The following is an 18,603-nucleotide window of genomic DNA, read 5'->3' on the forward strand; positions in this document are numbered from 1 at the left end:
AAGTGTCTTCTCCAACACCACATTTCAAAAGCATCAGTTCTTCGGTGCTCAGCCTTCCCTATGGTCCAACTTTCACATCCGTACGTGACTAATGGAAAAACCATGGCTTTGACTATACGGACCTTTGTCGGCAAAGTGATGTCTCTGCTTTTTAATACGCTATCTAAGTTTATCACAGCTTTCTTTACAAGAAGCCAGTTTCCCAACCCAACAGCAAAGTGAGCCTTTCTGTGGCCCTAGGACACCGCGGGATGTGTCTCCATCCAAACCTCAGCCTCCTCACCATTTGGGAAGCTCGGGTATGAACTCAGGTCTGAAGGATTCCAAACACAGTGCTCTGCATTGCTCTGTTACTCAGACCATCACCTCCTCCGGGCCACTGGCTCCCACCCGGGCATCCCTGAATGTTCTTTTGAGCATGAGCTCACATCCAAAACGCACAGAACCTATTCAGACCAAGCGCTGGTGAGGAATCACAGCCTCGAGTGACTGGGAACTTCCCACATGCAGGCACTGCACCGAGTTCTTTCACGTGAGGTGAACACTATGGTTTCCCTCACTTTACACACGAGAAAACCCAAGCATAAAAAGAATGAGTAATTTGTTCACACTCCAAGCTAGGAAGGGTGAAGCTGGGACTGCACCCCAGCCTTACCAGGCCGTGCCCGTGCTATCTAGCACCCCAAGCAGGACCAGCGGGCCCAGATGCTGGACTCGGGCAGAACCTGGGCTGAGTCGAGCACAGAGCAGAGCATGCGGTTCTCCCGCTGATGCTTCATGTTAAAACTAACGACAGACAGTTCCGACCTCCAAACTGGTCTCTGAGAAACTGGTGGGCCTTCGATTCCACAGGCTGGGAGGTGAGCATAACGACAGGCAGATTCTGTAGGGAAGGCTGGCGGAGACAAAAATGCCACCCTGCAAATGTACCCTCTCCCAAGGCAGCTGTCACCAGGACCCCCGCCAGAAAGACCCCCTTCACCATGCAACCCTTTTCCTAGGCAGCAGCAGCCAGGAACCCACCCATCCCTGCAACACAATCCACCATGGCATGGAGGGGTTCTAGGCCACAGCTTTCTTCATGTGGCCACTCTGCATGACGGGCCAGAGGTGGCTGAGAGCCATTATGCTGCAAAGTTGTATCTGCATTAATCCGCCAGGTTTTGATAAAATTGGTCACTTGCCGGAGTCACCAGGGAATAGTTACGACTCCATATTTGCTAAACTCCATTTTCCTTGCTCTCTGCCAATCCTTAACTCACTGTCTGCCTGTCCTCCTCTGAGCCCTGGGCCGATGCTCTTGTGGCCCCGCCGGCAGAAATGAGCAAAGCCGCAGTTCTACCCTCAGTTATCAACAGCATTTGGAAATGTGAATCTTCAAAGACTGTGCTCACCAGGCAAAACCCTAGCTTTGGGGGAAGTGGTTACACCACAGAACAGGCACCCTGGTAATCACCTCCCCTCCTTGGTACGCCCTCCTTGGCAACGTGCCTGCATTCAGCCAGATACTGTTCCGCCATGGTGCCTCTCTCCTTCATTCGTTCATGTTCCACTCACTCAGCACATATTTATTGTGTAGATACTACGTTCCAGGCGTGGGGATTACATCAGGGTCTCTCAGGATGCAACCCTCCAGAACCAAGTGAAACTCTTTCTCTGCCCTGGTGTGTTCAAAGACCTTTGCAGGCAGGCCAAGGAAGGAGACCCACCCGAGCGTGTAAGTAGTAGGAGAGAGAGAAGATAAGAAGAAAAGGAACTAAAGACAAATAGAACCGTAATTAAATGCTCAACTGTAGCAGTCTGCTAAATAAAAACAGTAATACTGATATTATTATTATTTTAAAACTATCATATATATGTGTGTGTGAGACAGAGAGATGAGATAATACAAAAAAAATAATTGTTTAATGTTGTTAGGAACCAAAATTGGCAGGGTAAAAGAAAACATACAAAAAAATCAAAGGAATTAAGTTAACAATCCCAGAAGGCCAGATTTGAACTGGAAAGACCAACACTGTACTGATTGTGCTTCCACCCGATAAAGTGGCGTACGGAACGATCCTGAAATCTCAGAGGCTCACGGTGACAAGCAGGTCGTTAGAGAGACTGCAGTTCAGCTGACCTCTGCTGGAACCACCCGGCTGCACCAAGTTACGCTGGAATTCAGGCTTTGGGTCGGGGTCATGTCACCTTCAACGTCTTCAGTTAGGGACTCAGACTAAAACCACAAGGGCAACGGGTCCCTCAGAGAGAATGGACTGGTGAAGCTTCCTGACTTTCAGCAGCTCAGCTCACCACTCGCATCCCATCACTTGTGCCCAAGTCACCGGGGTGGCCCAAAGTCTAGGGGTGGGAAAATATATACCACCAGTACGGAAGCCATGATAAGAATGAGGAGGGAATAACATCGTCCAACCAATCATCCAGTCAGGAACTCATGACTTTTAGTTTTAAAAAATAAATATCTCCTAGCCCCATCCACCAAAAAGGCCTAAAAGCATCGGCAATTCAATAGCAATGAAAATCCTCTCCCCCAGGTTGTGGTTTCTAAACACTGCTCTCCACTAAAAGAAACCAGGACCCCTGAGGGACTGCCTGACTCCAGGTCTTCAGCAGGAAACTAGTTTATCTTGTATCAAAGAGCAAGGAATTTCTCAAAAAATAATGGATCATGTTAAAAGGATATAGGAGATGACATGAAAGGGCTCCCATTGGTTAAAGACAGGATAATTTACACATTACACTTTATACAGTATACTTTGGCCACCTGATGTGAAGAGCCGACTCACTGGAAAAGACCCTGACGCTGGGAAAGACTGAAGGCAAAAGGAGAAGGGAGCTGGTTAGAGAGCATCACTGACTCAATGGACATGAATGTGAGCAAACTCTGGGAGGTTGTGGAGAACAGGGGAGCCTGGTGAGCGGCGGTTCACAGGGTCACAGAGAGTCGGACACAACTTAGTGATGGAATAACAATTTATGCATCAAAAAGAACAGTGACTACAACTGACTGAAAGGAATTCCCAGCCCCACTTGAAGCCTATGGAACCAGAATCTCCAGGCACAAAGCCTGGGCATCTGGATTTTTTTTTTTTTTTTTTTATGGAGCTCTCAACTGATTCTGAAGCACAGCCAGGATTGCAAGGCACAGGTTTCCTGATCTTCTGCGCATCTAGATCACTCAGAGTGCCCATCTCACTATCAGGTGCCAGCCTCTGCTTCCTGCAAAGTCCTGTCTACATCAAACTGACACGTGTCCCTTATTCACATGCTTCCGACTCTGGGGTGGTCCAGCCGTAACGTGGCAGACATCATCAAGGGGAAAGGTTCCAGTTTTCAGTCTGCTGACAACAATAACAAGAGCAGAGAAGCTGGGACAGCTCCCAGGGTGCCTCCTTTTAACCACGGTTTTGACAATGACATTGAGGAACAAACTCTTCCATTTTTAGCTAACATATCACAGATCTAAAACGGAGAAGTTTGGAGTTTCTCCAGATACCTCACGGCAGATCATTCTTAATCCTCACTCGGCAGCAGAATCAACTGGTAAGCTTCTACAAAACAGGGCTGACCGTGTTCTGGACTCTAACCCAGAGGCTCAGATTCCACGATCTAGGGTGGAGGCGGGGCACCCAGTGTTTCCAAGGCTGCCCAGGTGATTCTGATGCACGGCCGTGCTTGAGAACCACAGCTCCAAGCATGTCTTGAAAGCAAAACACGAGATGTGTCCTGGACGAGGCGCCTTCTGAACTGCAGCGCCCTGGGGAAAGTGTCTGTCCGCTCCTCCCATGCCTCTGGAGAGCACCCCCCCGCCCCCGCCCCCACAATCGGCCTGAGCAGCCACGCCTGTGTCCCCGGGCTCACCGCAGACTGGGCGGCCCTCCTCGATGTTCAGGGCAGAGAATAAAGCTCTGAATGTCTACACAGCTCCAGGTCAAGCAGAAGCAGAGAACGTGAGCAGAGAGCTAATAATTCAGCAGAGGCAACTGTCACACAACTGCTCCCCCAACAGGCTCCAGGGTGCAGTGCGCTGAGTGGGTGTTGGTTTTTGTTTTAATTAGAAAGAATGTGTAATCCCCACATTAGAAGAAAATAGAGAAAGACTTAAGTCAGCCAGTTCAAAAAAGCAAACATAGTTCTGCACCCCCCACCAAACTTAATGAATAAAACACACACACACACAAATGCAAATCACTGCCACGTCCTCACACAAGTGCTGAGCACGGCTAGCAATACGACTTTCCCCTTGATTTATAGTGGGTTAGATGCCAGCTCTAGGAAGGCCTGGATCCTTTGTCTGGCTTTGTACTAAAATACGTTGTTTTTCTCAAAGTCTTAACAACTACCACACTGTCAGAAGAAGGGCATCATGTTAAGAGTGTTTTGGGGACTACCCTGGTGGCCCAGTGGATAAGACTTCACCTTCCAATGCAGGGGATGCAGGTTCAATATCTAGTCGGGGAACCAAGACCCCCATATGCCACGAGGCAACTAAGCCCAACCGCCACAACTACTGAGCCTGCACACCACAACTAGAGACGCCCGTGCGCCACAGCGAAGAGCCCGTGTGCGGCAGCAAAGACCTGACCTGGCCAAAAACAAGTAAGTAAATAAATAAATACTTAAAACGAGCGTTCTGGAACTCATACCATGGTTTTGACCTGTCCCCCCACCCACACCCCTCTTCTCTGAAATCTGCACCCCACTCACAAAGCTGGGTCCGCTCAGCTGTGCGTGCTCGTCCTGGCCACAAACTCCTGAGCTGAGTCACTGAACCAGCTCTGGACATAGGACTCAGCGGGGCTGGACCGAGACTGGCTGGTCCCGATCTAGAAGGTGGCTCCCACAGACATCGCGCAAATGTGGGCCCTTCGGGGAGGCCAGGTTGGACCGAAGGGACAGAACAGGGCAGGAGAGAGGGGAGAGGGGAAGGCAGAGGCGAGGCAGAGAGCAGGGACAGTGCTTGCGTCCTGCTCGGCTACATAGGCTGCCCGAACTCCAGGCCCACAGGTGCAGAAAGTGCCCCCTTTACGCTCGTAAATTCTTCCTCTGCCTATTCAGCTATTTGAAATGAATTTCTATCACTTGATAACAAAACCAGAAGCGGGACTAAAATAACTGTAAAGCCACGTTACCAACTGCTAGTCATTTCCAGGAATTTCTCCAAAGACTAAAATCAACTTTTTTTCTCCTCATTGAATATGCTGTTTCTAAAAATATATGTATGCTTTTAATGTAAATATGTATACATTTTTGCTGCAGCAACTGGCTTCAAAATCAGAAACAAGGCAACCACCAGAATTTGGGATCAACAGAAAGAAAGCTCTCCTGGAAATGTTGCCTCCCCTCTCTGTCTCGAACAGTGAGCGTCTCCAGCAGGGGTGGTCCGGGAGAAGGCCAGGCCTCAGATTCAGGTGTGGAGGCCAGCCGTGGGCACTGACTGCCCCCAGCCCTGCCAGAGAGGGCCAAATGTGGTGCCATCCTCTGGAAAAATCCAAACAGCAGGCTCAGAGGATGAGCCATTTCGAGAGTGGAACTCCTGGATGCTCTCTTTGATGGGGGCTAAAATCGATAATATGCGTTTATAGAGACTTCAAGAGAGAAACTGGGAAACTTAGTTCCTCTAATGGGACAACACCCTCCCTCCCCGCCCAAGCGTTGCTAGTACAGAGTAAAGGGCAAGGTACAGACCTCCGGCTGGATGGCTTTAAACACGGGTATGTCCATTAGTGTGATCTGGCTCTGCAACAAGAGAGAACTGGGGTTAGAAAACACTAGAAACCAAAAACAGCTGCCATGCGACTTTGAAACTCTACAGATTAATAACACATTCTGAGAAGTCACACTTTTCCCTTGAAATAAAAATCAAGATGGAGTAAAAAACTGGGTAAACTTTGAAAACGCCTCTCCCATCCCTTCCTTCTTTATAAATCTTGATCCACACCCTTCCATCTTGAATGTGAGATGGACACCCAATTTAGGGATTGATAATAGTAGCTTGGAGGGTACATTTTTTTAGTTTGGATATTTTCATTCTATTTGAGCTTTTGTTTCAAGTCTAAGTTACTTATACAACTAAAAAAAAGTTGCAGACACAATATTATAAGTTAGAATGTTAAACAGAGACACTCTCTATTACTCTAAAGTGATTTTTTTAAAATTGTGGCTTATAGAAAGTGTACATTTCTTCTGAAGCCTAAGCCACCTCTAAATTATATGGTGGAGTCCTATTTGAGATGCCCCCACAGACCAGTGTTGGACCATGAACTGTTTATTCCACCAGCCCACAATGAGAGAACTACAGAATTTGAGAGCAAGCATTTGGAAACTTTTATAGCGATCCCCATGACATTCTTATTATATATTTTTTAAAGCATTAATCCTTTGCTGTTGTTCCCTGTTCAGTCGCTAAGTCATGTCCAATTCTGTGACCCCATGGATTGCAGCACGCCAGGCTTCCCTGTCCTTCACTGTCTCCCAGAGTTTGCTCAAACCCATGTGCATCGATTCAGTGATTTCATCCAACTATCTCATCCTCTGTCATCCCCTTCTCCTCCTGCCCTCAGTCTTTCCCAGCATCAGGATCTTTTCCAATGACTTGGCTCTTCTTGATCATCTTGGCATAAGATGATCAACGTATTGGAACTTCAGCTTCAGCATCAGTTCTTCCAATGAATATTCAGAGTTGATTTCCTTTAGGATTGACTAGTCTGACTCCTTGTTGTCCAAAGGACTCTCAAGAGTCTTCTCCAGCACCACAGTTCGAAAGCATCAATTCTTCAGTACTCAGCCTTCTTTGTGGTCCAACTCTCATGTCCCTTCATGACTACTGACTGGAAAGGAAAAAAACTGGTCTTTTATCAAACCTAGCTTAAGAAGCACTAATTTTGTCCACAAAGAAAACACACATCTAGTTAAAAGGCTGTTCCTATTGCTATAAGCTCATCAGGTGACAGTAAGAGAAGGCGTCGTTGCTGACAGATTTGCAGGCCAAGGCATGGCCTGGGCTGACTTCACATGGCCTGTACCTCTGTCCAGATGCCATGTGGGAAGCCAGGACACAGTCAACAGATGCTTCTGTGACAGGCCAGGGCAGGAAGAGCTAAGAACTTCTGGATGCCCATGAATGAGAGAAGACACTTGTCCACTGTCCACAGGGCATCTGGGAGGACACGATGCAGTGAAGAGATGTGGGCTCTGGAATCCACAGGGCTTGGTGTGTGTCTAGACACCATCACTTAACAGCTACATTCTCTTTGACACATGACTTTTAACTTCTCCCAGTTTCAGTTGACACATCTAGAATATGGTGACAATCATTCCTGTCTCATAGGATCACTGTGAGAATTCAAGACAAGAGGAGCAGAAGGCCTGGCATCTAATATGTACTCTCTCGTACAAATGTGTACATATATGACTGTGTTTTGTGTGTACACAGGTGCCAGGCATTCTGTACCTCTTGTCTTGCATATTCACAAAGATTATATCTATGCTTATATGTTTATGTATCATAATATTTTGGCAAAAGGGGAGTCATATAGATGGGTTCATGTTCTGGCACATGGTTCAATACACTAGATAGGAAATAAGGGACTATTAACATGTTTGAACATACATGTTTCAAAGCTGCTCTAAAATATACTTAAAGAAGGCTGTTACATTGTCAGCAAATAGTTTCATGAGAAAAAAGCCTCATATCAAGAATTCCTTTTTTTTTTGAAAGTCAGTTGTGTCCGACTCTTTGCAACCCCATGGACTATACAATCCATGGAATTCTCTAAGCCAGAACACTGGAGTGGGTAGCCTTTCCCTTCTCCAGGGGATCTTCCCAACCCAGGGATTAAACCCAGGTCTCCCACATTACAGGCAGATTCTTTTTTTTTTTTTTTTTTTACAGGCAGATTCTTTATCAGCTGAGCAACAAGGGAAGCCCAAGAATTTTGGAGTGGATAACCCATCCCTTCTCCAGTGGATCTTCCCAACCCAGCATTCAAATCAGGTCTCCTGCATTGCAGAAGGATTCTTTACCAACTGAACTATCAGGGAAGCCCTGATGTCAAGAATACATTGGAGAAAAATAGCAACACACGTGGTATGTCAACTATAACCACAATCCAGGGCTTAGGTAGAATTCTGGTCACCTCTTGGCACAACTGAAAGGTGACCCAAGATCAGTGGATTTCTGGGAAGCACAGGATGCATCCCAAAGCATACCATCCCCAGGACTGAGCAGGAGATGAAAATAAACAGGTGGTTTCGTCCCTCCAAGGGGCTGGGACTTGTCACGGGCACTGAAGTGAAACGTTGCCGCTACTGGAAGCTCAGTAGCGACATGGATGGCACTGCTGAGTCCGAGCAGTTCCACCTCTGCGTCCATCCACCCAGAGCAAGCCGGCCCTGGATGTCAGCACAAAGTGAGTGACTACTGCTCACTGAAGCCTGTAGGACTGTGTGTCTGACCCAGAGATACAGGGCCCAGAGCTACATCCCAGGTGCAAACAGACTGGCATTTCTCCTGCCAGACTCAAGATTGTTGGCCAAGTGCTCCTCACACGTGGATTAATTCTGCCATCCTGGGGAACAGAAAGGCCTCAGGAAAACAGAAGATTTGAGCTGAGAGCTCGGAGGGCCTTGGAAATCTCTCCTGCAATTCAAGTTCACTCCCAATCCGGAAGAACTGGCAGGATGTTTGCAGTGTCATTTAGGAAAAGAACCAAAAGTCTGCTAATGTGAAAATGAGAAAACTTCCTTTCCATCCTGCCATCAGTTCTAGGGTTCACTATATGAATTTCCAAATCATGTATTAAAATAGTGACTTTGCATTTCATAGTTTTTCAGATGGTTCAAGTTTCAAATATTATGATCCCTGCTCAGACCATCAGTCAAAAATGTGCTCAGGTATTTTATTCAAGATAAACCAGAGAAACCAGAACAGAGGTCACCAGGCTGAAAATAGACTGGTTGGTCCCAAACACACCACCAGAAGCTATTTAGAAGAAGCTCTCCCATTTCTATCTTCTCAGTTCTGGGGATGCAGTGTCCAGAGCAAGAATACATCGATAGATAGGTAAAATCACTGGGGTATAAATTACATGTCATTTTACTACAAAGCTGAACACATGTAGCTAGGTTGAGTAAGGTTTTGAGTAATCCTCCCCGTGAAGCTGGAGCACTGCGAGGCAGGCAGTTTTACCAAAAGGGAAGGCGTGTGTAGGAGTGGGGACCTGCAGGGTGAGATCAGGTCCTGTCCCTTTTCACAGCCAGTTCCCAGGCTCCTAGGAGTGTGGCACAGCCTCAACAGGAACAGAAGACAACAAGGCCCTCTGGTTCCTGCCGTCATGGGAGCACATGCCTGTGATGAGGACAAGTGTCACCGTCTCTCGGGTCTCATGACAAATCTCTTAATGGCCTCTCCTTGTTTTTGAAAATAAAGCCTACATACAGGATGTCCACTTCATACAGCACCAAAGAATTGATGCTTTTGAACTGTGGTGTTGGAGAAGACTCTTGAGAGTCCCTTGGACTGCAAGGAGATCCAACCAGTCCATCCTAAAGGAGATCAGTCCTGGGTGTTCATTGGAAGGACTGATGCTAAAGCTGAAACTCCAATCCTTTGGCCACCTGATGCAAAGAGCTGACTCATTTGAAAAGATCCTGATGTTGGGAAAGATTGAAGGCGAGAGGAACAGGGGTTCACAGAGAATGAGATGGTTGGATGGCATCACCGACTCAATGGACATGAGTTTGAGTAAGCTCCAGGAGCTGGTGATGAACAGGGAGGCCTGGTGTACTGCAGTCTATGGGGTCGCAAAGAGTTGGACACGACTGAGCGACTGAACTGAACTGAACAGGATGTCCAGAGTACTGGAGCTCCAACACTCTGGCCACCTGATGGTAAGAGCCAGCTCGCTGGAGAAGACCCTGATGCTGGGAAACACTGAAGGCAAAAGGAGAAGAAACGACTTCACTTTCGCTTTTTACTTCCATGCATTGGAGAAGGAAATGGCAACCCACTCCAGTGTTCTTGCCTGAAGAATCCCAGGGACGGGGGAGCCTGGTGGGTTGCCGTCTACGGGGTCGCGCAGAGTCGGACACGACTGAAGCGACTTAGCAGCAGCAGCAGCAGGGCAGCAGAGGATGAGAAGGTTAGATAGCGTCACTGACACAAATGTGAACAAACTCCAGGAGATGGTGAAGGACAGGGAAGCCTGGCGTGCTGCGGTTCACAGGGTCGTAAAGAGTCAGACACGACTGAGATGCTGAACAACAGCAACGGATGTGCAGTTAAACTGGTCACCTGGCAGCAGCTTCCTTCACCCTAAGCCCTGCTCCCATCTCCTTCCTCCTGGGTCCAGGGCCCCTAGACATTCAGGCTTTTTAAAGAAACAGCCAATCTCCACTTATTACAGGACAATTCTCTGGAGGTGCGGCCTTCAGAGTGAACAGACCAGCAGAGTACATCGCAATACGGCCCTAAAGAAAGACAGCAAGGTGGTTTTCTGCGGATAAGTGACAGCAATCAGCCAAAAAGAAAACAAACTGGTTTCTACATATGCTGGCCGTATGTTTTCCCTCTAAAGGTGGCTGACTAAATCCCCTCTTCCCAGCCACAAAGCTTAGGACAAGGAAGGCTCCCTGCTCCACCCTCACTGAGTCCAAATAAACAAAAACGCTGTTGGCAAAAACAGTGGGCCGTCTTATAATAAAAAATGTCTATAAATTTGCATTGAGATCAATCTGAAAGAGCCCTAGGATGGCTCAGGGAACAAAAAGCAATCGGCTCCAAAGATGCATTCCTGCCTCTCCTCCCAGAGCCGCTGTGTCTGACAATTTTAAAGAATCTTGTGTCAAGGAAATGCAAATTAAAGAGGAAGACAACATTTGTGGTCCAATAGCACCATCACAACTAATGGGGCTACGAGTTGCTCTGTTCTTTTTGCAAAGTAATCTGATAGTAACCCATTTAAAAACATTAATATTTAATCTCATTTTTAATGTCAAACTTAGAAAAAATCTACAAGAATAAAATGATAAGCTCTGTATAATCTTTCACCGAGCTTCACTACTGATATTTATTAACATCTGGCCTCATTTACTTTATTTTTATGTACATAATTATATAAGTATATAATTTTTTTTTCTGAACCATTTGAGAGTAAAATGCAGATATTATGACTCTTCACCTTTTAATCCTTCAGCAGTTGATTTCCCAAGAACAAGATGACCCTCTTACATAATGATAAGATTATTACACTTAAGAAATTTATTGTTACATCAGTATTTTCTAATATACAGTCCACATTCAGAATTTTCAAATTATCCCAATACTGTTTTTTATAGCAATTTTTTCTTCATCCAAGATCAAGCATTATGTTTAGATATTATCTCCTACAAGGTGAAATGAGCATACTGTTGACTCAGCAATCCCAACACCTACAGAAAGAAAAGCACTGGTTTATAAGAAGACATATGGAGAAAGATCTACATTTAGATCCAGAGATGAATATAGATGTTTACTGAACAATTATTTGTAGTAGCAAAAATATGCAAGTAATCTAAAAGACCATCAAAAAAGGAACTTTTTGGAAAAAAATTATGGTACATCCAGATTCTGGGATACTATGTAGCCTTAAGAACAGAGAATTAAATTTATACATACAGATCTGGATAACTGTCCACGACCTATTGATAATAAAGACAAGTTCCAGCACTGCTTTTTGTTCAGCTTTCAGCCACTGGGGAGAAAGCCTGAGATCTAGCTACAGAGCACCCCTACTAGAACAATAACAACCTCCGAAAGGAGTTTAATAACCCTTTTTACTGTAAAATGACACATTAACAGAAAACCACGCTAAACAAATGCATGGTTTGATGACTTATTGTAAGGCGAACACTTTAAAACCACCACCCACATCAAGAAACAGCCACTCCAATAGGATACATGGGCCCAAACATGGGTTATACACACACAACAGAGTATTATTTGACCTAAAAGAGAAAGGAAATTCTGATACATGGAACTGCATAGATGAAACTCAAAGACATTATGCTAAGTGAAATAAGCCAGTTACAAAAAGACACTGTATGGTTCCACTTATTGAGAACCTTGCAGTAGTCACATTCATAGACACAAAAAATAAGTGGTGGAGGTTGGGGGGATGAAGAGTTGTTTAAGGGGTACAGAGCTTGGGGTCATCAAGATGAAAACACTCTGAAGATGGGCTGCATAGTAATGTGGATGTACTTAACACAAATGAACTGTACACTTAAGATGGTTAAGATGGTCATGTTTGTGTCACATATAGTTCTCCATGATTAAGGAAAAAAAGAGGAGTCAGCCCAGAGTTCCTCCATGTGCCCTGTCCCAATCACAAGTCCCTCCCTCCTGTGAAAAGTAACCACTATCTTGACTTTCCTCAAGTTCCTCTATAATTTTATCATCCAAGTAGTCTACCAAGACTATGTCTTGGTATTGACCATTCCAGGTTGCCTCATAGTATATTCTTTCAATACGTAGGCTTGAATCTTCTATTTTGTGACCATCTTCTTATAGTTTAACTATCTGTTCAGTTTCCTTGTATTTTATTCTCCTCTTTCAGAGATTTATATTATCTATATGTTGGGTCTTCTTTGTCTATCATTAATATTTATCACTATTTTTCAAGGTCTTCTTATCTCTTCATTTATCTTGATCTTAAACTTTTTCCTCCCTTAAGGCATTTTCTGTTATCTTTATCTATTCTTGTGCTCAATTTTCGTTTCCAAAATAAGTTTTATTTTCAGTGTTTTCCTAACTCTGCCACCTCATTTCTGAGATTTATCTATTTCAGATTTATGTTGTTCATGACTCACAGTGTTATCTTAACTTCTTCTCTTAGCTAATTTTGAAATAGAAAGTTACAGTTTTCATCTATTTTGTGGCATGTCTCTCTGACAAGCTTTCATCATCTACAGGATTCTCTCTTTACTCTTTCTTTTCTTGTAATAACTGAAAAACTTGACATCAGTAATTTTCTGATACTTATTTTATGTAAAATAGTTCAGGATAGCTTTCCGAACTTCATATAGCTTTTCTTTTACTTTCATGTTATCTTCAACAACATGTAGCTGCTTTTTGAGATTACACACACAGACACAAACACAAATTTATTTAGACCTCCCTTTTCCTTAACTGTAACTTTTCCTATCCTGATCATCTTCAGTCTACTCCCAAGCTGAATTCCTCTTTGGTATAGACCCTCGTTCTGGGAGTAAGCCATGGTTGATTGTTTCCAAGAATTCTTAAGGGTCAGTCCACAAATCTCATCCACCCATCCATTATCTGAGTGGTCAAGATCAGTTCAGTTCAGGCGCCCAGTCATGTCCAACTCTTTGAAACCCCATGGACCGCAGCATGCCAGGCCTTCCTGTCCATCACCAACTCCTGGAGCTTACTCAAAATCATGTCCATTGTGTCAGTGATGCCATCCAACCATCTTATCCTCTGTGGTCCCCTTCTCCTCCCGTCTTCAATCTTTCCCAGCATCAGGGTCTTTTCAAATGAGTCAGCTCTTCACATAAGGTGGCCAAAGTACTGGCATTTCAGCTTAGGCATCAGTCCTTCCACTGAATATTCAGGACTGATTTCCTTCAGGACTGACTGATTGGATCTCCTTGCAGTCCAAGGGACTCTCAAGAGTCTTCCCCAACACCATAGTTCAAAAGCATCGATTCTTCAGTGCTCAGCTTTCTTTATAGTCCAACTCTCACATCCGTATATGACTACTGGAAAACCCATGGCCTTGACTAGATGGACCGTTGTTGACAAAGTAACGTCTCTGCTTTTTAATATGCAGTCTAGGTTGGTCATAACTTTTCTCCCAAGAAGTAAGCATCTTTTAATTTCCTGGCTGCAGTCACCATCTACAGTGATTTTGAAGCCCCCCAAAATAAAGTGTGCCACTGTTTCTACTGTTTCTCCATCTATTTGCCATGAAGTGATGGGACTGGATTGCCATGATCTTTTGTTTTCTGAATGTTGAGCTTTAAGCCAACTTCTTCACTCTCCTCTTTCACTTTCATCAAGAGGCTCTTTAGTTTTTCTTCACTTTCTGCCATGAGGGTGGTATCAGCTGCATATCTGAGATTATTGATATTTCTCCTGGCAATCTTGATTCCAGCTTGTGCTTCATCCAGCCCAGCGTTTCTCATGATGCACTCTGCATATAAGTTAAATAAGCATGGTGACAATATACAGCCTTGACATACTCCTTTTCCTATTTGGAACCAGTCTGTTGTTCCATGTCCAGTTCTAACTGTTGCTTCCTGACCTGCATACAGATTTCTCAAGAGGCAGGTCAGATGGTCTGATATTCCCATCTCTTTCAGAATTTTCCATAGTTTATTGTGATCCACAGAATGAAAGGCTTTGGCACAATCAATAAAGCAGAAATAGATGTTTTTCTGGAACTCTCTTGCTTTTTCGATGATCCAGTGGATGTTGGCAATTTGATCTCTGGTTCCTCTGCCTTTTCTAAATCCAGCTTGAACATCTGGAAGTTCACGGTTCATGTATTGTTGAAGCCTGGCTTGGAGAATTTTGAGCATTACTTTACGAGCGTGTGAGATGAGTGCAATCGTGCAATAGTTTGAGCATTCTTTGGCATTGCCTTTCTTTGGGACTGGAATGAAAACTGACCTTTTCCAGTCCTGTGGCCACTGCTGAGTTTTCCAAATTTGCTGACATATTGAGTGCAGCACTTTCACAGCATCATCTTTCAGGATTTGAAATAGCTCAGCTGGAATTCCATCACCTCCACTAGCTTTGTTCGTAGGGATACTTCCTAAGGCCCACTTGACTTCCCATTCCAGGATGTCTGGCTCTAGGTGAGTGATGATATCATCATGATTATCTGGGTTGTGAAGATCTGTTTTGTAACAGTCCTTCTGTGTATTCTCGCCACCTCTTCTTAATATCTTCTGCTTCTGTTAGGTCCATACTGTTTCTGTCCTTTATTGAGTCCATCTTTGCATGAAATATTCCCTTGGTATCTCTAATTTTCTTGAAGAGATCTCTAGTCTTTCCCATTCTATTGTTTTCCTCTATTTCTTTGCACTGATCACTAAGGAAGGCTTTCTTATCTCTCCTTGCTATTCTTTGGAACTCTGCATTCAAATGGGTATATCTTTCCTTTTCTCCTTTGCTTTTCACTTCTCTTCTTTTCACAGCTATTTGTAAGGCCTCCTCAGACAGCCATTTTGCTTTTTTGTTTTTCTTTTTCTTGGGGATGATCTTGCTCCCTGTCTCCTGTACAATGTCACAAACCTCCATCCATAGTTCATTAGGCACTCTATCAGATCTAGTCCCTTAAATCTATTTCTCATTTCCACTGTATAATCGTTATGGATTTAGGTCATACCTGAACGGTCTAGCGGTTGTTGGAAGAGGGTGTCTGCTGTGACCAGTGCGTTCTCTTGGCAGAACTCTATTAGCCTTTGCCCTGCTTCATTCTGTACTCCAAGGCCAATTTGCCTGTTACTCCAGGTGTTTCTTGACTTCCTACTTTTGCATTCCAGTCCCCTATAATGTAAAGGACATCTTTTTTGGGTGTTAATTCTAGAAGGTCTTGTAGGTCTTCATAGAACCATTCAACTTCAGCTTCTTTAGCATTACTGGTCGGGGCATAGACTTGGATTACCGTGATATTGAATGGTTTGCCTTGGAAATGAACAGAGATCATTCTGTCATTTTTGATATTGCATCCAAGTACTGCATTTCAGACTCTTTTGTTGGCCATGATGGCTACTCCATTTCTTCTAAGGGATTCTAGCCCACAGTAGCAGATATAATGGTCATCTGAGTTAAATTCACCCATTCCAGTCCATTTCAACTCGCTGATTCCTAAAATGTCAACATTCACTCTTGCCATCTCCTGTTTGACCACTTCCAATTTGCCTTGATTCATGGACCTAACATTCCAGATTCCTATACAATATTGCTCTTTACAGCATTGGACCTTGCTTCCATCACCAGTCACATCCACAACTGGGTGTTGTTTTTGCTTTGGCTCCATCTCTTTATTCTTTCTGGAGTTATTTCTCCACTGATGTCCAGTAGCATATTGGGCACCTACCAACCTGGAGAGTTCATCTTTCAGTGTCTTATCTTTTTGCCTTTTCATACTGTTCATGGGGTTCTCAAGACAAGAATACTTAAGTGGTTTGCCATTCCCTTCTCCAGTGGACCACGTTTTGTCAGAACTCTCCACCATGACCCGTCCGTCTTGGGTGGCCCTACATGGCATGGCTCATAGTTTCATTGAGTTAGACAGGTTGTGGTCCATGTGATTAGATTGGTTAGTTTTCTGAGATTGTGGTCAAAATTCCTGTCAATTTCAGTTGCTATTCTCACGTTGACCTGCAGAACTTTCCAGTGAATTCCCATTGGAAATTTTGGGGTTCTTCTATCCCCTAGTCTGTCAAATGTTCCAATGCTTACTTCTGCTTTCTTTTAGACAGAAGCTGATGCTCTGCAGGGCTTGTTGACACCAGTGGCACATCCTCAAGCTACTGGTATTTGAGATTTGCTAGGGATAACTTAACACCCAATTTTATCGTAAATACTGCTCACGGGGTCAGGGTTTTGCTATCTAGCTGTTCTGGATGTTTTTATGTGGGGATTTAGGGAGAATAAAGAACTATGCTGCTGCCACTGCCATCTTCCCAGAATCACTCAAGTGATTTTTTTTTTTTACTGGACTCTTGGGTCTGGCTTTTTTCTTTCTTTTATATTATTAGACAGGAAACTAAAATACCAGGTGGTCTGGTTCAGTTCCAACACTTGGCAACTCCAATGCTTCCCCCAAAGACCAAAGACTCCAGGGGACCTGGCTTCACATCTAAGCTGAGGACATACTGGCTCTGGCAGGAGCAGCCAATTTTTAACACTGCGCTCTCAGAGCACTCACCGCCCTTTCCTTCTGTCTTCCCAGCTTGGGGCGGGCTGAGCAACACTCTCGGGCTGAGACTAGAAAACCGGGCCTGCAGTCACGCCGAGGGGTCCTGCTGGACAATGCTGTTCTAGGTGTGGCCTGGGCCCAGTCACTCAGTCATGTTCAACGCTTTGCGGCCCCGTGGCCCCACGCATCCACCAGGTTCCTCTTGTCTGTGGGATTTTCCAGGCAAGAATACTGGAGTGGTTGCCACTTCCTCCTCCAGGAGATCCTTTCGACCCAGGGATCAAACCCGAGTCTCCTGAGTCTCTTGCACTGACAGGCGGATTCTTTACCACTACACCGCCTGTGAAGCCCCGGGTACAGCCTAATTCTCTGCTAGTCCACGTGGGGAATAACTAAAGGGATTTTTGTTTGTTGTTCGGCTGTGCTGCACGGCTTGCCTAAGGTCAGTTCCCCAACTGGAGACTGAACCTGGGCCACAGCAGTGACAGCCCAGAATCCTGACCACTGGGCCACCAGGGAACTCCCAAGCAAAGGGATTTTAAACTTCACTGTTACTTCATCCTTTTCACGAAGCAAGGGAAAAAAAAAAACAAACTCAAAAATACAACAAGCAAATAAAGGTAAATAGATTATAGAAGCTACGCCATCAGCCAGCAAGGCCCATGAAGTCTTCTAGAGGAGGCAGAGGCACTGCAGCTTGATGCCTGCGAGGACAGACTAGCACTGCACTGCCCAGGACAGTGGTCACTGGCCACACACGGCTACTGAGTATCCAAAAGGTCGCCAGCACTCCAACTTCAGAAGACACAGTGAGCTTTGAAGATTTAATGTGAAAAAATAACGTAAAAGTACCTCCATAATTTCATGTTGCTTACAGACTGAAGTGACATTTCAGACGTACTAAGTTAAATAAAAAATATTTTTTAAACAATTTCACTTTTTTAATGGGGCTACTAAAAAATTTTTAATTGCATATGTGACTCAGACTATATTCCTGCTGGTCTAGGAAATCAAAGGCCTTCCTAGGTGGTGCCAGTGGTAAAGAATCTGCCTGCCAATGCAGGAGATGCAACAGTCTCGGGGTCGACGCCTGGGTCAGGAAGATCCCCAGGAGGAGGAAATGGTAACCCACTCTAGTATTCTTGTCTGGAAAATTCCATGGACAGAGGAGTCTGGCGGGCTACAGTCCATGGGGCTGCAAAGAGTCTAACACAACTGAGCTACTGAGCACACACACAGGAGGCCATAAGTCCTGGTTTTAAAGCCCAGACAGACAGTGCCACTTACTGTTCGTGTGAAGGGGTGACTTTCCTCTCTACGTATTCACCTGCTCACCAATATACAGGGAATAACAAATCGACCTAATTTGCAAGCCTGTTGTGAAAAGTAAGCTAGATTAATGCATGTAAACATTTAGTACAAGACCTAGACAAAGGAAGTGTTCCAAAGTGGGAGCTGCCCTTGTTATCATCACCTAACATCAAGTAAATAACCAGAAGATGAAGGTTTCAGACGTGGCTCTGCCCACATCTGGTTCTATGATCCAGGTTTTAAAAAAAAAAAAAAAGTGCTCGCTTCGGCAGCACATATACTAAAAAAACCCAAAAAACTCTTAGATCCTCTATTTCTTTCTTAGAAAGTCAGGAGCTAATAATCTGCCTTACTG

The 18,603-nt window shown here is 44.7% G+C and overlaps 1 protein-coding gene across 9 annotated transcripts in view; it reads right to left on the reverse strand.

The window, feature by feature from the left end:
- RALGPS1 (Ral GEF with PH domain and SH3 binding motif 1) overlaps nt 1-18,603 on the reverse strand; it is a 298,169-nt gene that overhangs the window by 240,497 nt on the left and 39,069 nt on the right. For all 9 annotated transcript variants that reach the window (XM_043916818.1, XM_043916823.1, XM_043916822.1 and 6 more), the window contains exon 5: nt 5,692-5,742. In XM_043916818.1, coding sequence (XP_043772753.1) covers nt 5,692-5,742 — 51 coding nt within the window. The remainder of the gene's footprint in view (nt 1-5,691; nt 5,743-18,603) is intronic.

This window comes from Cervus elaphus, chromosome 11 (assembly GCF_910594005.1).
Source record: "Cervus elaphus chromosome 11, mCerEla1.1, whole genome shotgun sequence".
Lineage (NCBI taxonomy): Eukaryota > Metazoa > Chordata > Mammalia > Artiodactyla > Cervidae > Cervus > Cervus elaphus.